This window comes from Xiphophorus hellerii, chromosome 8, assembly GCF_003331165.1.
Source record: "Xiphophorus hellerii strain 12219 chromosome 8, Xiphophorus_hellerii-4.1, whole genome shotgun sequence".
Classification (NCBI taxonomy): Eukaryota; Metazoa; Chordata; class Actinopteri; order Cyprinodontiformes; family Poeciliidae; genus Xiphophorus; species Xiphophorus hellerii.
In genome coordinates this window covers 230,988-250,784 of record NC_045679.1, presented here as the reverse complement: position 1 = coordinate 250,784, position 19,797 = coordinate 230,988, and the positions used below count along the sequence as shown (strand labels likewise).

The 19,797-nt window shown below is 49.2% G+C and overlaps 3 protein-coding genes across 4 annotated transcripts; all 3 read right to left on the bottom strand.

Annotated features, from left to right (window-relative positions):
- Positions 1 to 1,552: 1,552 nt before the first annotated feature.
- On the bottom strand, positions 1,553 to 2,633 carry LOC116723985 (molybdopterin synthase catalytic subunit). The gene is made up of 4 exons (XM_032569247.1): positions 2,483 to 2,633; positions 2,159 to 2,315; positions 1,968 to 2,091; positions 1,553 to 1,875 (listed from the first exon to the last, which is right to left on the bottom strand). Exons 1-4 carry the CDS (start codon positions 2,592 to 2,594, stop codon positions 1,795 to 1,797), a joined length of 474 nt encoding a protein of 157 aa, XP_032425138.1. The 5' UTR covers positions 2,595 to 2,633; the 3' UTR covers positions 1,553 to 1,794.
- Positions 2,602 to 7,273, bottom strand: mocs2 (molybdenum cofactor synthesis 2). Of its 2 annotated transcripts, XM_032569248.1 has the most exons (4): positions 7,145 to 7,240; positions 6,014 to 6,162; positions 2,830 to 2,954; positions 2,602 to 2,758 (listed from the first exon to the last, which is right to left on the bottom strand). In XM_032569248.1, the coding sequence occupies exons 2-4, from the start codon at positions 6,104 to 6,106 to the stop codon at positions 2,632 to 2,634; spliced, it is 345 nt and encodes a 114-aa protein (XP_032425139.1). In that variant the 5' UTR covers positions 6,107 to 6,162; positions 7,145 to 7,240; the 3' UTR covers positions 2,602 to 2,631. The 2 variants fall into 2 exon arrangements, with proteins under 2 accessions (XP_032425139.1, XP_032425140.1); XM_032569249.1 differs by lacking the exon at positions 6,014 to 6,162 and having other exon boundaries at positions 7,145 to 7,273.
- Positions 7,274 to 9,813: 2,540 nt separating this feature from the next.
- On the bottom strand, positions 9,814 to 13,308 carry LOC116725034 (protein asteroid homolog 1-like). The gene is made up of 4 exons (XM_032570898.1): positions 12,454 to 13,308; positions 11,323 to 11,536; positions 10,750 to 10,906; positions 9,814 to 10,680 (listed from the first exon to the last, which is right to left on the bottom strand). The coding sequence occupies exons 1-4, from the start codon at positions 13,033 to 13,035 to the stop codon at positions 10,185 to 10,187; spliced, it is 1,449 nt and encodes a 482-aa protein (XP_032426789.1). The 5' UTR covers positions 13,036 to 13,308; the 3' UTR covers positions 9,814 to 10,184.
- Positions 13,309 to 19,797: the final 6,489 nt, after the last annotated feature.

The window sequence follows — 19,797 nt, the reverse complement described above, 5'->3', positions numbered from 1 at the left end:
CTCTCAGGCTGCGTATCCGGTGGTCCAAACGGTTCCGAGTCCCGGCTCACAGTTGGTTTCGGTTGTTTGACAGTCAGCAGACCGACCGACGGTCAGCTGACCAACTGGAGTTGAGACTGCGGAAGCTGCCGGAGGGTGACGCAGTTTCCGTTTTTCAAAATAAAAGGCTGCATTTAATAATAAAAGCGTGTTTGATTCTCAGCTGGTTGGTTTGAGTTTAGTTAAATGCGGTTTATTTTATTTTAGTTAAGCATAGTTTAGATTAGATTAGCTGAAGTCAGACCTGACCAGTTTACTTTAGTGAAGTTAAATGTATTTATTTTAGTTCTCATCCACATTAACAGAAAAACCCTGATTATCAATCAATAATAATCCGAATATAAATTCTTAGAATTAATAATTATGAATATCAGACAGAACAGAATAACGTAGAAATTAATAGTTTTATATTTACAGTTGCTAACATTAGCTCAAAGCTCACACTGTCTGCCCCGATCAAACATCTGGAGGCCCTGAAGGCGTCATGGAACAGGTGAGTTTACCTGAGGGCCCTGAAGGCGTCATGGAACAGGTGAGTTTACCTGAGGGCCCTGAAGGCGTCATGGAAACATTGCATCCACAGGTGAGTCAGACTGAATGACTCAGACAGGAAACGAACATTTCAACACCTGAAACCGAACCAGAACCTCCCGACCCAGAGAGGTCCAGTAGGACCAGAACCAGCAGCAGAACCTCAGTACTTGCTGGTTCATCAGGAGCTCTGGTTGGGTTCTGGTTCTGTTCCTGAATCCAGTCCAGTTAGCCAGATTGAGTCTAGTAAACCAAACAGGAAGTTCTTCCTTGGGGTCGTGACCTTTGTTTAACTGTAGTAAATGCTTCCAACCAGCTGCTGGTCCACCGTCATGGTGATCCGGTTCCCAGTGCTGGTTCTGGTCAGAGGTCAGAGGTCAGGACCGGGTGGTCCCTGTGGGCCCAGCTGTTGATTCAGAACCAGAACCTTTTGGACCGGCTGCTTGGCTTTGTTTTGCCAAGTCATGATTCCCAATCTGGACTTCCTGTTGGAGGGAGTCCGACCCGTTCCTGTGGTTCTTGTCCAACCCGTTTTGATCTGTCTGGTTCTGTCCAGGAAGCTGTGTCCAAAGACAACCACCAGCTGGTTCTGGAGCAGAGAACTGGGCCTCATCAGGTCCGATAGACCAAATCAGAACCAACTGGATCAGATTAAAATCAGTGTGAGGATTTCAGTAGAATCTGGTTCTGGTTCTGGTCCGAGGTTCTGCTGAGATTCCATCCAGCTTCAGGACGGTCACCAGGACTCGAGTTTCTGTGGTATGATGACATCACTTCCTGTCCCATGACCCAGACTGCAGCAGAACATCATGAGGGAGTCGGACATCCGGTTTGGACCTGGTTCAGCCTCTGGGTTCTGCTCGAGTTCTTTGGATGGTAGTCGGTCCGGTTGATCCAGAACATCAGGATGTTTCAGTTTTTCCTCTTTAAACTTTATTTGAAACATTTTTCTGTTTCTCATTAAAAACTAAAACAGAAAAAATGAGAATCTGCGTTTTTATTGGTGGAACTTGGAGACATGAGGAAGCCACGACCAAATATGGAGCCCAGGTGAGAAAACCAGAAGGAGTGAGAACTCTTAGCGTATCAAAGATCCTCTATGAGGACAGAGTGCCACTCTATCCAGAAACCCGGATCAGGAATGACCTGCAGGAGCTGCTTTTACTTTAACTATACAGTTAGAATAAACCAGTTGTTCCACTGGGGTCAGAGGTCATTCTGAGGTCAGTCAGAAGCTCCTCCCCTCTGTGACCAGCTGCACTCTGAGTTCTCCTTCCAGGACGACTCCTGGGTGTCGTAGACCTCCTGTGGATCAGAACCAACCAGAACCAATCAGAAGTCAGGATAAGTGGTCAGCATTGGGCCCGGTTCTGGCCCGGTTCTGGCCCGGTTCCCACCTTCTTCCAGATGGGGACGCTGGCCTTCAGCAGGGTGACGGCGTGCTGGATGGCCTCCTGGCCGTCCTGGCGATGCGGAGAGGAGATCGCCATGACGACGCTGGCCTCGCCCACCTTCACCCACCTGAGGGACGAAGAGAAGGGTGAGACTTGGCGGCGATGACATCACAGCGCGGTGGGCGGAGCCTCACCCCAGGCGGTGATGGATGCAGACGTGCAGCAGCGAGGGCCAGCGGGCCCTGAGGGCCGCCGCCAGCCGGCTCAGCTCTGATTGGACCATGGCCTCGTACGCTTCGTACTGCAGGCCAATCACCTTCCTGCCCTCCACCTGGTCCTCCCGGGTCGCACCTGCACAGGAAACGGGTCAGCAGCGCCCACAGCCGGCCGCCCGCTGGGGGCGGCGGAGCGACCGTCACCAGGTTAGGATGTGGTTCCTGATCAGTTGGTATTGATCCGATTGGTTGATCAGAACTGAAGGCCTGCCCTGAGGAAGAGGAGGATGGTGAAGGTCGTACCTATAAACACAGAGACGGCGCCGCAGCGGCTGCTGCTGACCGAGTCCACCACTTCCTGTACTGACAGCCAATCACGGCTCAGCCGGAAGATGTCCCTGGGCGGCTCCGCCATGTGTAGAGCTCGGTCCGGTTCCGGTTCTGGTTCGGTTCTATCCTCCGCTCAGCGGCGGCACCACGGCCACCTCGTCGCCGTCCTGCAGGCTCAGCCGCTGGTTGCCGATGGCGACGTACTGCCGGCGTACGGCGAGCACCACGCGGCTCTGCAGCGCCACCAGCCTGCAGAAACACGACGAGTCGCCGTCAGCACATCGCGCCGCCACCTGATCGCTGCGTCTGAGTGTGCCTACCTGGGCTGTTTCCGTAGCAACAGAGCCCACAGGTCCCCGCTGCTGATTGGCGTTGGCACGGCAACTAGCTCCTCCTCCCTGAGTCCGGTCAGCTCGGCGCTCCTAGCGAAGTACAGCACGGTCACCTGAGGAAGAGACAGTTTTTCCTTCCACTCAACTTCCCACCAACCAGCTGGTAAACAGGCTCCGAGCAGCCAGTTGCCATAGTGACGACCTTTAGCATCTGACCACAGAATAAAGTTTATTTCTATGACATTTCAGCAGCAAAACTGATCAGAGATCCTCATCATAAAACATTTCATCTGATTGATGCATCAGATTATTGATCAGATTATTGATCAATGTTTCAAAAGGAGTTTGCATGTTCTCCCTGTGCATGGTGGGTTCTCTCCGGGTACTCCGGCTTCCTCCCACAGTCCAAAAACATGACTGTCAGGTTAATTGGTCTGTGTAAATTCTCCCTAGGTGTGAGTGTGTGTGTGGTTGTGTGTCCTGTCTGTCTCTGTGTTGCCGGGCGACAGACTGACGACCTGTCCAGGCGACCCCGCCTCTCGCCCGGGACATAGCTGGAGAGGCAGCAGCTCCTCCCGACCCCATTGGGGACAAAGGGTGAACAGAAAATGGATGGTTTCAAAAGCAGCTCAATGATTCTTGAGATCCATCCATCCATTTTCTAACACCTTGTCTCTAGTGGGGTCAGGAGGAGCTGCTGCCTCTCCAGCTACGTTCCAGGCGAGAGGCGGGGTCACCTGGTCAGGTCGCCAGTCTGTCGCCGGGCAACACAGAGACAGACAGGACACACAACCACACACACACACACACACACACACACACACACACACACACACACCTAGGGAGAATTTAGAGAGACCAATTAACCTGACAGTCATGTTTTTGGAGGGAGAACATGCAGAAAGACCCCGGGCCGGGAATCGAACCCAGGACCTTCTTGCTGCAAGGCAACAGCTCTACCAACTGCACCACTGTGCAGCCCGTGATTCTTGAGATAAGGGACAAAATAGGTTAATTTTTTATTTTTTTTTAAAAAGGTAATTATTCCTCAAGCTTATGTGTTGAAACATAACAAAATGTTTCTGAACGTAAAGATGCGGCGCTGCAGGCTCCCAGCTGAGATATTACATTTTTACTGGACCTAACATCACCATCTGACAAAAATACATATAAAATTATTTATCAATGACCCTTTTAGTGACATTTTTACTCAGTTTTACAGACAAATGTGTCTCAAGAACAAACTAAAAATGATTAAAAACAAAAAGTCCATCTGTCAGAGACGAACCAGTGAGTAAAAAGAAATCCTTGATGCATGTGAAGAAATGCCATTTATGTAAAATGCATTAAAATTAATTAACTGCACACTTTAGTGAGATTTGTCAACATTATCACTGAAAGAGTCTCACTCTGATAGAGTTGACAAAATGCAGTTCTCTGGCCTCATGGCAGGGGGCGCTCATGATCCCAGACATTGTGACTCCACAACAGCAGAGTAAGAGACAGAAACAGCGAGCTAGCCCTGGAGCTAGCCATAGAGCTAGCCATGGAGCTAGCCATGGAGCTAGCCATAGAGCTAGCCATGGAACTAGCCATGGAGCTAGCCATAGAGCTAGCCATAGAGCTAGCCATGGAGCTAGCCATAGAACTAGCCATGGAGCTAGCCATAGAACTAGCCATGGAGCTAGCCATGGAGCTAGCCATAGAGCTAGCCATGGAGCTAGCCATGGAGCTAGCCATAGAACTAGCCATGGAGCTAGCCATAGAGCTAGCCATAGAGCTAGCCATGGAGCTAGCCATAGAGCTAGCCATAGAGCTAGCCATGGAGCTAGCCATAGAACTAGCCATGGAGCTAGCCATGGAGCTAGCCATAGAGCTAGCCATGGAGCTAGCCATAGAACTAGCCATGGAGCTAGCCATAGAACTAGCCATGGAGCTAGCCATGGAGCTAGCCATGGAGCTAGCCATAGAGCTAGCCATGGAGCTAGCCATAGAGCAGGGGTGTCAAAGTCCAGTCCTCAAGGGCCGGTGCCCTGCAACTTTTAGATGTGCCTCTGCTGCACCACACCTGAATAGAATAATTAGGTCATCAAGGCTCTGGAGAACTGATCTACACAAGGAGGAGGTAATTAAGCAATTTCATTCCAGTGTTTTGTACCTGTGGCTCATCTAAAAACTGCAGGACACCGGCCCTTGAGGACTGGACTTTGACACCTGTGCCATAGAGCTAGCCATAGAACTAGCCATGGAGCTAGCCATGGAGCTAGCCATAGAGCTAGCCATGGAGCTAGCCATAGAGCTAGCCATGGAGCTAGCCATAAAACTAGCCATAGAGCTAGCCATAGAGCTAGCCATGGAGCTAGCCATAGAGCTAGCCATAGAGCTAGCCATGGAGCTAGCCATGGAGCTAGCCATGGAGCTAGCCATAGAGCTAGCCATGGAGCTAGCCATGGAGCTAAAGAATAGTGTTTTTGCCCTCCATCGTTGTCCGCATGCGAAGAATTTCCTTATGTAAACAATAACATGCAGAGTTTATATTTGTAAATGTAATTATGATTAAGTCAGAGCCTCACCACACGGCACTGGTTTCAATTGAGTTGGAAAATATATTAAAATGATTTTTAATTCAATTTATTGATACTTTTATAATTATTTATTTGAATACTTATACTTAATTAATATATTATCTTAGTATTCCTTGAATTGTTTTAAACTATTATAATGTATTGAGTTCTGCTCCAGTACAAGGGATTTTAAATATAAAGTTTAAATAAAAAATATGCAGCAAACAGCAGGAAAACATACATTGTTGTTCTGACATGGCCCAGGTTAGTTTAGTCAGTTATTTGAAGAAATTATATTTTATTCAAATTCTGCTCTTTATCCAGAGGACATGTTTTGTCCCTAATCTTAAGAATCATTGAGTTCATTAAAGTCAGCAAAGAAATTATTCAGGTTTGGAGTTTAGTACAGAATTAGCATCAGAGTTCACTGATGGCTTTTTACTTTAGAGGAATTTGAGGTTTTTTAAACCACTGTATTTTATTTTTCTGTTACTCAGAAGTTTTCTTCCAGCGATTCGGGTTGGTACTGTCCCGTCTGTAGAGCCGGTGGCCAGACGCCTTCTGGAAGAGGATGGGAGTAAGGCTACTGTCTGGACCTCGGCTCTGACCTCTGGCTCAGGTGGAGTCGCTCCATCCACACCACCTGCCCGGCGGGTCGGGGTTGGGGTTTTGGGTCGGGGCTGGATGAGGTTTAGTACCATCAGCTATTAGCGTGCTGAGCAGCAAGGTGCCAAGGAGACCTGTTGGTTCATCACGTCTGTGAAGTAGAGAAACTCGATTCATCAGAGGCGTTTAGAGATGAAGAACGAGCCGAACCGGGCCAAGCCGAACCGGGCCTGATATGAGGTGGGTCCCGTCCTAATCAGGCGTCCTTCAGCCGGCTGTTCTGTGGCCATGTTGTTGCTCCTATTGATAAAATGAAATAAGTTTGCAGAGAATTGCTTTATCCCATGTTTGTCCGTCATAAAGGTGGAAACGTTCAGAGAGGATCCCGTGGTTATCCATGACGGTCACTGTGCTGCCAGCTCAGCGTTTACAGTCCAGAGTATTTCAGGTCGCTCCATCCTGCTGCTGGGACACTAAGAAACATCTTCAGTTTTAGTTTTCAGTGTTCAGAAGAATGGAAAAGTCTTTTTCAGAATCTCTGGTTGTTGTTTAGCCACATGCACAACCAGCTTTACAATCCGGCTGATCCGTGGTTAGAGAGGATTTTATCTGCCATAGCAGGAACATTTGGGAAAGACATGACTGGTTCTCTTGGTGTTGCAGAAACGGCTGATAAATAAATTACGTTTCAGCCATAAAATTAATAACCCTAAAATTCTGATTGAATTTGGACCGGAAGGTTGCGACTGTTTTTTGCCCCTGGGGGCATCACAGAGCCCCGCCCTACATGCAGCATGTGACCTATGACCTGATTAGCTCTTCACGCGGTGGACTCTGAGGTCTCGTGCTTGTCCTGCGGGTCAGCCCCACTCCAGAACTCCGTTAGGAAATCTGAGGATTTACAGATTTCTGCCTGTGACCGAAACAAACACACGAGCAGAGGATCTGACCCCACTAATATGGAGTCTGGCTTCAGTTCGGCGCGATGAATCCGCATTAATAAACCTTTTATCACTTCAGTTCATACCGATATTTGCGGAGCCTTCAGTTATCTGAGCCGTTAAAAGGCAGCTAGAATCAGACAGAAAGTCAGAGGAGTTTGGTAGAGATTAAAACAGCTGCAACAAACTTACCTGCGCAGACATGAATCCTCCTGCCGCGGACAGAACTCACCTGAGCAAACTCTGACCGACGCGACCTACTGTTTACACCCCCTCCCGCTTCTTCTTCTGCTCCCTAAAGCCCAACACATCGAGCAGGTGTCGCCACCTGGTGGACTGCAGTCTGTTGTCGGCCTCCGCTCCTGCTCGAACACATCTGGACCAATCCGCGGCTCGTTACCTGTGCAGGGTGGAGTCACTGCGGAGAGAGGGAGGCGTGTTGCAGAGGACTGCATGGTGGTGGCAGCACAGGGATGTGGGCCTCCGGATGTGGATTTAAAGCTGGATGATAAATCAGGTTGGGGTGTGATTACTGTTACTGGGGTAAAGATCAGGTTGATTTTATTCCTTCACAATAAACAAAAACTGGATTCTGTGTTTCCTTTGGTATTTAAAACGGTTTGATCTGAAACCCTGAAGAGGAAAAAACAGAAACCAGGCGGGTGTGAACACGTCCCACAGGCCGGAACGTTCCTGAATCCAGATCAGAAACAAAACCAGGAAATCAAATCCCACCACATTCCCAGTTCATCCAGGAGCCGAACCAGCAGGGTCCACTGGGGCAAAACAATGACACACCAAGAGCCGGGGTCAAAGGTCAACACACAGCAAAAATAAACAGTCAAAACTTTATTAAAGTAAATGTTCTCTGTTACTGTCCAGCACAAAACAGTGACTGGAAACCAGTGACGTGTGGTGAGAGTCACAGCTGGTGAGGCACTGACTTAATCAGATTTACTAACATAAACTCCTTGCATGTTATTGTTTACGTTCTGAAATTTCATGCATGCAGACGACGGAGAGCAAAAAGACTTTTACATGCCGTCCAGAGCAACGTTAACTCAGAGAAACTTGGAAATGCATTTTTTATTAATGTAGTGCTGTGATCCACTGCAGAGGGAAAAACGGGAGTACAACTCCAAACCACTTCCTTCTCGCCCTGTGTGTCGGCCAAGCTACACGCAGACTCGTTGCCATAGCAACTGACAACAACGGCACTTTATGTTTCAGGATTCAACACCAAAAAACACTCAAATATTTGCCACACAAAGAACAAAACATCCAGTCTGGATGCTTTTAGGCTCAATGTGTATTTTGCGATTATTAATAAGTGATTGTTGTGGTAGATTATAGCTGCTGCTGCTATTAGCTAAGCTAACAGCCGTTTGTGTGTTGTTTCCTTACACCTACAAACTGTAGCCCACCTGCCTCCCCTGATCTCACGTCACCATGGAAACATCAGCAAATGTTGCTGGACAAGATAAAAAAAACCAACAGATTCAATAAAACATTCAGAAAATATATTAATTAATGAACTCCAATTCATTATCAGATAATAATCCGATAATAAACAGATAATAAACAGATAATAATCAGATAATAATCAGATAATTATCAGATAATAAACAGATAATAATCAGATAATAAACATAATAATCATATAATAAACAGATAATAATTAGATAATAATCAGATAATAAACAGATAATAATCAGATAATATCCATCCATCCATACATACATACATCCATCTTCTTCCGCTTATCCGAGGTCAGGTCACGGGGATAGCAGCTTCAGAAGGGAGGCCCAGACTTCCCTCCCCGGCCACTTCTTCCAGCTCTTCCGGGGGAATCCCAAGATGTTCCCATGCCAGCCGAGAGACATAGTCCCTCCAGCGTGTCCTGGGTTTTCCCCTCCTCCCGGTGGGACCTGAACTCCTCACCAGGGAGGCGTCCAGGAGGCATCCTGACCAGATGTTCCTCAACTGGCTCCTCTCGATGTGAAGGAGCAGCGGCTCTACTCTGAGTCCCTCCCGGATGACTGAGCTTCTCTCTAAGGGAGAGCCCAGCCACCCTACGGAGAAAACCCATTTCGGCCGCTTGTATCCGCGATCTCGTTCTTTCGGTCACGACCCAAAGCTCATGATCATAGATGAGGGTGGGAACGTAGATCGACCGGTAAATCGAGATCTTCGCTTTTTGGCTCAGCTCTCTCTTCACCACGACGGATCGGTACAGCGCCCGCTTGACGGCAGACGCTGCGCCAATCCGCCTGTCGATCTCCCGCTCCCTTCTTCCCCCATTCGTGAACAAGATCCCGAGATACTTGAACTCCTCCACTTGGGGCAGGACACCCCCCCTGACCCGGAGAAGGCACTCTACCCTTTTCCGGCTCAAGACCTCGGATTTGGAGGCTCTGATCCTCATCCCGACCGCTTCACACTCGGCTGCGAACCGCTCCAGCGAGAGCTGCAGATCACGGCCTGATGAAGCCAATAGAACCACATCGTCTGCAAAAAGCAGAGATGAGATCCTAAGGCCACCAAAACGGATCCCCTCAACACCTTGGCTGGTCTAGAGATTCTGTCCATGAAAGTGATGAACAGAATCGGTGACAAAGGGCAGCCCTGGCGGAGTCCAACTCTCACCGGAAACGAGCCCGACTTACTGCCGGCAATGTGGACCAGACTCTGACACCGGTCATACAGGGACCTGACAGCCCGTATCAAAGGGCCCGGTACCCCATACTCCCAGAGAACCCGGGAGTATTATCTGAGAGAGTACCTACTCTCTCAGATAATAATCAGATAATAAACAGATAATAATTAGATAATAATCAGATAATAATCAGATAATTATCAGATAATAATCAGCCTCATGAAGGTGTTTTATTGAACTGAGATCTTCCTTCAGACTAATTTTACCTAATATATTACAGTTCATTCAGGTTTTCATATTTGATTGAACAAAAGAGAAACTGTTGCTCTAAAACAGTTGTCATTAAACAGCCAAGATAAAATATAGTTTAAAAGCAGAGAGCAGAAACAGATTGCTGCAGCCTTCAGAGCAGAATGTCCTAGTTAAAACCTGTATTCCCATCTCAACACTCAGCCTTAAAAACACACATTTGGCACATTAAAGTAGCATAAAACCAGAGCAACAGGTTGCTGAGAGCAACAGCAACAGGTTTCCTCAGGGAGCAACATCAGCTTCCTGTCAACGATTTGCAAACCTTCATTCCCTCTGTCTGTTTTTTTTCTTCTGCGTTTCCCTCCCGTCATCGTCTGGGCCCGTCCTCCTGGTGGGAAAATTATTCTGGTAACTATGGAAAAATGTTCTTCCATCTCTTGTACATGGGGACTTTAATGGTTGTGAAGACTCTCTATATGGGGACCTTAATCCTTCTGGGGTCCCTCCTTGGGGTGAGGGAATTGCTCTAATTAGGGACGATCCTGAAGCTGAGACCAGCCTCCTGTGCTTGATCTGTCTTCCAGCTGAGGCCCGCCCCCTGAACGGGCCCCGCCCCATGAACTGGCCCCGCCCCATGAACTGGCCCCGCCCCCTAGCCAGTTCCTCATCAGCTTCCTGTCCAGCAGACTGGATGACCGTCAGGGCTCTGTCCAGCAGCTCTCTCTCGCCGTCCTGCAGCCGCTCCCTACTCTCTCTGAAAGCGTTGGAGTCGGTCAGCAGCTGGTTCTGCAGCTGGTGGAGCCATGGACCGCAGTACAGCCTGGAGGCAGGGTCAGAGGTCAGGGGTCAGCTAGAATACTGCCTGTCTGAAGATCAGCAGGGTGTTTACCTGCAGCACTGCGGCTCCGGCAGAGGGAAGCGCAGCAGCTGGTTGAGGTGGAGGCTCTGCCTCAGGCAGGTCAACCAGCGGCTGAAAGCATGAGCAGCACCGGCCTGCAGGGGGCGCCGAGCAGCCACCGCCCCCGGGCTGGACCGGACCGCACTGCCTGCAACAGGGACACACCGTCCAACCACCATCCAACCGTCATCCAACCGTCATCCAACCACCGTCCAACCACCATCCAACCGTCATCCAACCGTCATCCAACCACCGTCCAACCACCATCCAACCGTCATCCAACCATCATCCAACCGCCGTCCAACCACCATCCAACCGTCATCCAACCGTCATCCAACTGTCATCCAACCATCATCCAACCACCATCCAACCACCATCCAACCGTCATCCAACCGTCATCCAACCACCATCCAACCGTCATCCAACCATCATCCAATCGTCATCCAACTGCCATCCAACCGCCATCCAACCACCATCCAACTGCCATCCAACCGTCATCCAACCGCCATCCAACCGTCATCCAACCGTCATACATCCGTCATACATCATCCAGCTGAGCCTCACCTCCATCAGTGTTTCCTTGCAGGAATCCGAGGACCAGGGCCTGGAGGCAGGACATGTTGAACCCTTCTAAGGGGTTCTGCTGGCGGTTCTGGTACCAGAACCAGAACCGGGTCACACAGAGTGTCAGCTTCAGCTGGTCCGGGATGTGTTCAAGGTCCAAGCCTGAACATCCCAGAGCTTCATACAAGACGGTGTGGCGTAGATCCTCAGGAGCCTGCAGAGGAAATAGAGTCATGATTTCCTTGCACGGTTTTATTTTTCATCTTGATCCTTAGAAGAGAAGGTAACATGAACCGCTGTTCAGTCAGGAGCTTAAAGGTGCAGCAACACAGAGGACCTCAGTCGGGGACTTCAGGGTGTCCTTCATTCTGCCCAATGTCTACTTCCCTGTGCTACTACAGAAAATAACATCCAGCTTCTCTCTTTCCCTCTCCTTCCTCTAACTTCAACTCCGTCACCATTCTGCCCAGTGAGGGACTCTGCTTGTCATAAAAGACGCCCAGTTAGCACTGAACACAACACCACAGACACTGGACCCATGAGGAAGGGCTTCCTTATAGGCTACACTTTTGGATCTCTGATCAATGGTTGGTAGTCGGTACCACACTGAGATCATTAAACTGCTCTTAGTCTAACCTCAGCAGGTTGCCATGATGGAGCAACAAGAGCCAAAGCCAAAGGCAATGTAACCCCCAGGATCAGCAGAGCACTCCAACCTGCATAGGGCAGCATCACTTCTGGAGGTGGGCATCGTCAGAGGAGAACGTTAATAGTTTACATAGATGCACACAGTAGAAATAAAGGACCAGCAAGAACACAGCAGAATTTTTAGATTTTTAGAGACATTAGTTTGTTTCACTCATTGTTCATTAACAGGATCTCGTGACATGGTGGTACATCCCTAGCATGTTACATCCCTGGTGTGTTAAATTCCTAGCGTGTTACTATGAGTGTAAGATCTCTTGACATCTTGTTACACCTCATGTATGTTAAAGCCCTGGTATGTTACTGTTGGTGTTACGAGATGTTGCGATATCTTACTTCTCTGCTATTTTTAACTGATTGGTTTTCATTGTAACCTGGAGCAACATCTTATCAGTGAACAGCATGATCCAAGTGAAGCAGTTTTACCTCATTCAGATGTTCCAGCTCCAGTTTCTGCAGCTCCTCTGGTGTCACACCTGCTTGGACAGGGGTGACCTGTTTAGGACGCATATCTTCAGTGCCCTCCCGGTCATATTCCGTGCATGGCTCCGATCCAAGCAACAGTCCGTAAAAGAACTGTCGGATCCGGAGGGACGCACTGTAGCTGCTGGGCTGGGAGAAGTCCTCCACCAGTGGAGTCAAGGTCATTGACTTCTGGATCACAACAGATGTGACAAAGGAGGTCAGTCTTCCTCTCTGAATTTCCTGGATGACCCACTGAGGCAGGTTGGGACGAGGTGGCTCCTTTAAGACATATTGTTGAGCTGAATTCAGGAAAAGTTTGATGTCCTCCTGCTTAGATCTGCCAGCCAGCTGCAGAGCTGCTGTCACAGCCTCTTCAGGCGTCTTCCCCCTGAAATCTCCTAAAAGCCTGAGGATGGCTCGCTGTCGACAGGTAGAGGATCCTCCTGGCTGCTGAGCTTCAGGATATCTTCTGATTAACCTTTTGATGTCTTCTTTTTCCAACTGTGAGTAATCATTTCCTGATAAAGCAGCAAAGACGGGCATGTGCTTCTCGTCGACATTAAAACATCTACAAAACTGTGAGATTCTGTAGCGCCGAGCAGGAATGGCTCCTTGTGTCACAGACTCCCACTGGAATCCATCAATTGAAAGAAACCCTTCCTGCACATCAAAGATGTAAAAATCTGAGTCGTTGGACAGAACGGGGCATTTCCTCTCATTGGCCCTCAGAGCGGCTGTCAGGTCTGCCTCTCCGAAACACTGCTGGATCTCCACCTGCAGCTCCTGAAGGACCTGGATGAAGACGTCTTTGACCAGAGGAGGCAAGATGTTGTCCCACTCGCCGGCCCTGGACTCTGAAAGTCTCTTTGCTTTCTGAAGTTTGTCTTTCAGACGATTTCCAACAGTTTTGTTCTTCACAGGTTCTGCGCCTCCATCCAGTGTTAGGTACCAGGCTGGTGGGTTCTTTTCAGATCATCCACCAGAGGGCGCCTGATGACAGCTGGTTCTTGGAGGGCGTGCCGGCAGGTCCTAACCAGACGCACCTGTGGGGAATTGCCATCTCCTGGTGGAGTATATGAGCAGCTGACTGCCAGCACATCTTCGCCAGAGTGTTTGCCTGAACTGGAAGCCTTCAGGAGAACTCGAGTCATCCCTTTTTGGAAGAAAACCTCCAGAGGCACTGTGAAAGTTCTAACTGGGAGCCCGAGCCTCACCTTCACCTTCCCAGTTACTTACCGGTGCAGTTCTCAGTTGGCAGTCAGCTCCATTACTTCTCCGTGCGGTCTAAGCACAACCTGTCCACCCTCCGACTCTCTGCCCAGCTGTCGCCCTTTGGACTTACCCACCTCCTGGTGCCTGGCCTTCCTCCTCCTCTGTTCGGACCCCGACTCCCACAAGTAAGAGCTTCATAACCAGTTCAACAGAGTTGATTCGCTGATCCTGTACTCACCATATCTCTCTCCCTCAGTGAGCGGCTGAACCCGGAACCCTTTATTGATGCCAAGCGCAACTACCCGTTCTGAGTTTTTTGTGAATAAGGAAAATAAATCCTTTTGAACTTTTACACCAGTCTCTCTGTGAGTGTTTCTGCATGTGGGCAAAGAACGTTAAACCCAACATGACAGAACACTCTGGCCAAACGGATGTTCCAGCAGAAACAATCCGGAGAGCACTGCATCACCAACAAACGCTAATTCAAAACCATGAGGCTGCACTTCAGGAACTGGGTAATCGGCAGGCAGAAACAAATAGTCGTTTAGCTGAGCTAACCAGTTTTCTCCGCAGTCACTTTCCCCAGGCGTCCACTTCGGAGTCCGCCCCGGAGTCAGCACAAGATCCCTCGCAGTCTCCTGATCCAGCTTCCGGAGTCCAGCTTCAGCCCACGAGTTCCGACTGTCAGCTGCCAAACCCTTCCAGGTTTGACGGAGATCCCCGTAAATGCAGGGGTTTTTTGATGCAATGTAACATTCAATTCAATCACTCACCTCATAGATTCGCCCGAGATTCAGCCAAGATATCTTACATTATTGCACATCTATCTGACCGCGCTCTAGATTGGGCTGAAGCCAAGTTTTCCTCCTCCCCTGAATACGGCTGCTCTTTTGCTGAATTCTTAACAGAGTTTAAACAAGCCTTCAATCAAGAAACTGATAAATCCCTGAGTTCTCGCACTCTGCTGAAAATGAAACAAGGGCAGAGATCTGTAGTTGATTTTTCTATTGATTTCCGCATCCAAGCCGCTGCCTCGGGATGGAACTCCCCGGCTTTAAAGAGCGCGTATTTGGATGCCTTAAATGATTCCCTAAAGGACGAACTGGCTACTTTAGATGAGCCCGGTTCTCTCGAGGATTTAATAAAACTGTCCATAAGAATAGATAACCGTATTCGTGCACGAGCTAAGGAAAGAAACAGCCGAAGCGTAGTACCCAGATCGCTTCCTGTTCCCCGCCACTCAGTCCAGGTAGAGAGAGGGCAAGTTTCATCTGATCCAGAACCAATGCAAATTGGCCAAGCTAGGTTGACGCCTGAGGAGAGACAGCGAAGGATGCGGGCGAAACTCTGTCTCTATTGTGGAGAAGCAGGACACTTCCTTGCCGACTGCCCCACACTGTTAAAAGCCAAGGTCCGTCAGTAACTACGAGGGAACTGGCGGACCATCAAAGAAGATCAGACTCACCTCGTTTATTGTTGCCCGCAACCATTCATTTTCAAAACCGCTCTATGACTCTGTCGGCGTTATTGGATTCCGGCTGTGAATGCAATTTACTGGATGTCAATTTTGTTCAACAAATGGCCATAGAAACAGTTCCCCTACGCACCCCTCTTCGTGTTTCCGCCCTCGATGGGAAGGCGCTGCCTCTGATAACCCATCAGACAAGACCCTTACAATTAACCGTTTCTGGCAATCATTCCGAATCTATTTCTTTTTATGTTTTTCCCACGGCCAGCTCACCATTAGTTTTAGGGTTCGAATGGTTACAGCAACATAATCCAAATATAAACTGGTCCGACAGACATATTGATTCCTGGTCTGTTTCGTGTCATTCAACCTGTCTCCGCTCTGCCGTTCCTCCAGGTCCCTCCCCAGCTAACGGCAATGAGGCGGATCCTCCTGATCTCTCCAGAGTTCCGGCAGAATATCACGATCTGGCACAGGTGTTCAGCAAGTCTAAAGCCGCGTCCTTACCACCTCACAGACCTTATGATTGTGCAATTGATCTCCTGCCTGGAGCCCCGTTGCCCAATAGTCGACTTTATAGTATTTCTAAACCTGAGCGGGAAACAATGGAGAGGTACATAAAGGAATCCACAGCAGCGGGCATAATCCAACCTTCATCTTCACCTCTGGGGGCCGGGTTTTTCTTTGTCGGTAAGAAGGATGGTTCTCTGAGACCCTGTATTGACTACAGGGGATTAAACCAGATAACAATTAAAAATAAATATCCCTTACCGTTACTCTCCTCTGCTTTTGAACCCCTCCACGGAGCTACCATATTCACTAAGTTGGACCTAAGGAACGCTTATCATTTGCTCCGAATCAGAAAAGGTGATGAATGGAAGACAGCTTTTAAGACACCCTTGGGCCACTTTGAGTATTTGGTAATGCCTTTTGGCTTGTGTAATGCCCCAGCCTTTTTTCAGGCTTTAGTGAATGATGTGCTAAGAGACTACTTAAATGTCTTTGTGTTTGTCTACTTAGATGACATCCTGATCTATTCGAAGACCTTACCTGAACACAAGAACCATGTCCGCCAGGTTCTCCAACGCCTCTTGGAGAATAGACTGTTTGTTAAAGCAGAGAAGTGTGAATTCCACCAACAATCAGTCACATTTCTGGGGTATGTCCTCGAGGGTGGACAGGTAAGGCCGACTGAGGAGAAGATCAGAGCTGTCCTAGAATGGCCCACCCCGGAGAACCGTAAGCAGTTACAAAGGTTCCTCGGCTTTGCCAACTTCTATCGGAGGTTTATTCGAAATTACAGCCAAACAGCCCAACCTTTGACTGCCCTGACCTCCACCAAGGTTCCGTTTAGCTGGTCCCCGGAAGCAGAGGCTGCCTTCTCACAGCTAAAGACCCTGTTCGCGAATGCTCCCATTCTCATACAACCAGATCCCACCAAACAGTTCATCCTTGAAGTAGATGCCTCTGAGACGGGGGTGGGAGCGGTTCTCTCACAGTTCACAGCAACCGATCACAAGACCCATCCTTGTGCGTTTTTCTCCCGTAGACTTTCTCCTGCTGAGAGAAATTATGATGTTGGTGATAGGGAGTTACTAGCCATTAAATTGGCATTGGAAGAATGGAGACACTGGTTGGAGGGTGCCGAGCATCCCATTCTTGTTTGGACAGATCACAAGAATTTATCATACCTCAAATCTGCCAAGAGACTTAATCCTCGTCAGTCCCGATGGTCGTTGTTCTTCTCCCGTTTTAACCTGTGTATTTCCTATCGTCCAGGATCCAGGAACATTAAGCCCGACGCGCTCTCCAGGTTGTATTCGCCAACCGATGCCGAGAGACAGCCGGCTCCCATCCTGCCGTCTAGCTGCTCTGTTGCCATGGTTACCTGGGAAATCGAGGATTTGGTGGAACAAGCTCAGCAAACAGAACCCGACCCAGGCACAGGCCCAGACAACAGAGTCTATGTTCCCACATCTATTCGAGCACGCCTGATCACCTGGATGCACGCCTCTAAATTTTCTGGCCATCCAGGGATTAGCAGAACTGTTGCCCTGATTAATCGACGTTTTTGGTGGCCGTCCATTCAAAAGGACGTCAAGGAGTACGTGTTGGCCTGTCCAACTTGCGCCAGAAACAAAGCATCCCATCTGCCTCCGTCTGGTCTCCTGCAACCGCTACCTACACCCACTCGCCCCTGGTCCCACATCGCCATTGACTTTGTGACTGGTCTACCAGCCTCCAGAGGTATGACTACTATTTTAACCATAATCGATCGTTTTTCTAAAGCCTGCCATTTGATTCCTCTGAGAAAACTCCCTTCAGCTTTCCAGACAGCACAGTTACTAGTGAAACATGTTTTCAGACTGCATGGGATTCCACAGGAGATCCTCTCTGATCGAGGTCCACAGTTTTCCTCTCAGGTGTGGAGGCATTTTTGCTCGGCCCTAGGGGCCAAGAGTTCTCTAACCTCCGGTTATCATCCTCAGTCTAACGGCCAGGTGGAACGAATGAATCAAGAGTTGGAAGCCACCCTTAGATGTCTCACATCATCCAGTTCGACGGATTGGAGCCTCTACTTACCATGGGTTGAGTATGCGCACAACTCCCACCTCTCGTCTGCAACAGGTCTGTCTCCATTTGAAGTCTCATTAGGGTACCAGCCTCCGCTTTTTCCTGCTGAGGAGAAAGAGATTGCAGTCAACTCTGTACGACACCATATCCGTCGTTGTAAGACCTTCTGGGACAGAGCGATTTCTGCCCTCAACCGGACGGCTGAACTAAATCGTCGCTGGGCCGACCGCAAGAGGCGACCTGCCCCCACTCTTGTTCCGGGCCAAAAGGTTTGGCTATCTACTAAAGACATTCTGTTGAAATCTGTTTCTAGGAAATTGTCCCCCCGTTACATTGGTCCTTATGAGATTGAGAAGCTGGTCGGCTCCTCTGCTGTTCGTTTACGTCTGCCGCCCTCTTTTCGTGTCCACCCCACCTTTCATGTTTCCCAGGTCAAACCGGTCCATTCCAGTCCCTTGTGCCCCCCTGCGGAGCCACCCCCTCCTCGCATTATTGGGGGCCACCCTGCCTACACAGTCCGCCGGATTGTGGATTCGCGCCGGCGGGGGCGGGGTTGGCAGTACCTGGTGGACTGGGAGGGTTATGGTCCAGAGGACCGCTTGTGGGTGCCTGGTTCTTTTATTTTGGATCCTTCCCTCATTAGTGATTTCCGTTCCTCCCTGCCCTCTACCTCTTCTGGACCGCCAGGTGGCGGTCGTTGAGGGGGGGGTACTGTTAGGTACCAGGCTGGTGGGTTCTTTTCAGATCATCCACCAGAGGGCGCCTGATGACAGCTGGTTCTTGGAGGGCGTGCCGGCAGGTCCTAACCAGACGCACCTGTGGGGAATTGCCATCTCCTGGTGGAGTATATGAGCAGCTGACTGCCAGCACATCTTCGCCAGAGTGTTTGCCTGAACTGGAAGCCTTCAGGAGAACTCGAGTCATCCCTTTTTGGAAGAAAACCTCCAGAGGCACTGTGAAAGTTCTAACTGGGAGCCCGAGCCTCACCTTCACCTTCCCAGTTACTTACCGGTGCAGTTCTCAGTTGGCAGTCAGCTCCATTACTTCTCCGTGCGGTCTAAGCACAACCTGTCCACCCTCCGACTCTCTGCCCAGCTGTCGCCCTTTGGACTTACCCACCTCCTGGTGCCTGGCCTTCCTCCTCCTCTGTTCGGACCCCGACTCCCACAAGTAAGAGCTTCATAACCAGTTCAACAGAGTTGATTCGCTGATCCTGTACTCACCATATCTCTCTCCCTCAGTGAGCGGCTGAACCCGGAACCCTTTATTGATGCCAAGCGCAACTACCCGTTCTGAGTTTTTTGTGAATAAGGAAAATAAATCCTTTTGAACTTTTACACCAGTCTCTCTGTGAGTGTTTCTGCATGTGGGCAAAGAACGTTAAACCCAACATGACATCCAGAACGACCAGCGGTTTGATGTTGCAGCTCCTCAGGCTGCTGAAGAACCGACAGACCAGACCACTGAATGCAGAGTAATCTCCTCCGTGTTGCTGGTCCAACTTTGGCTCAGAGTTAAAATACAGAGAATAGTAGAGATTTGGACCGTCAATGATGACGGCGCTGTCCTTGAAGCCAACATCCTCCAAAGTATCTGACTCTGCAACCAGATTCTTCATTCCCTTAACGCCCATGGTCTCTGAAGGTCGCAGAAAGGTGAACGTTGCTGAATGCGTCTGCGGACTCTTCTCTCTACCAGGAACCAGGAAGAAGGCAGGCTGCCAAACTGAAACCCACAGCACCAGTGAGAGTCGGATCAACACCAGCTGCTGGTGCCAACTAAATAATTCAATAGTTTGAATTGTTTAGTAGACCTTTGACTTTGTGACAGTTCCTCTACAAAGAACCATCACAGAGAGAAGACATCCAGATAAAACCGATCATCTAACTGCAGGTTAACGCCCTCAGACCGTTTTTTTCTGTTCTGATTAACTTCTGAGATAAGACCGAATGGACCAATCAGAGTTCAGCAGTTTATTCTCTGACAGTGGAGGCTGACTCCGTTTGGTCACATGATTCCTGAGAAACTGAAACTTAAGGAGTAAAAGATCC

What these genes read in the sequence shown, in the direction of transcription:
- mocs2 (XM_032569248.1), bottom strand. Translation starts at nt 6,106, where the DNA reads ATGGTACTAAACCTCATCCAGCCCCGACCCAAAACCCCAACCCCGACC. An exon ending in CGACTCCACCTGAGCCAGAG is followed by an intron (nt 2,955 to 6,013) that starts GTCAGAGCCGAG and finishes TCTCTTCCTCAG; the next exon opens with GTGACCGTGCTGTACTTCGC. An exon ending in TTGCTACGGAAACAGCCCAG is followed by an intron (nt 2,759 to 2,829) that starts GTAGGCACACTC and finishes GTGTTTCTGCAG; the next exon opens with GCTGGTGGCGCTGCAGAGCC.
- LOC116725034 (XM_032570898.1), bottom strand. Translation starts at nt 13,035, where the DNA reads ATGCCCGTCTTTGCTGCTTTATCAGGAAATGATTACTCACAGTTGGAA. An exon ending in AGCTGGAACATCTGAATGAG is followed by an intron (nt 11,537 to 12,453) that starts GTAAAACTGCTT and finishes TTTCCTCTGCAG; the next exon opens with GCTCCTGAGGATCTACGCCA. An exon ending in GCAAGGAAACACTGATGGAG is followed by an intron (nt 10,907 to 11,322) that starts GTGAGGCTCAGC and finishes TCCCTGTTGCAG; the next exon opens with GCAGTGCGGTCCGGTCCAGC.
- LOC116723985 (XM_032569247.1), bottom strand. Translation starts at nt 2,594, where the DNA reads ATGGCGGAGCCGCCCAGGGACATCTTCCGGCTGAGCCGTGATTGGCTG. An exon ending in CGCCGTCTCTGTGTTTATAG is followed by an intron (nt 2,316 to 2,482) that starts GTACGACCTTCA and finishes TTTCCTGTGCAG; the next exon opens with GTGCGACCCGGGAGGACCAG. An exon ending in GCGTCCCCATCTGGAAGAAG is followed by an intron (nt 1,876 to 1,967) that starts GTGGGAACCGGG and finishes TCTGATCCACAG; the next exon opens with GAGGTCTACGACACCCAGGA.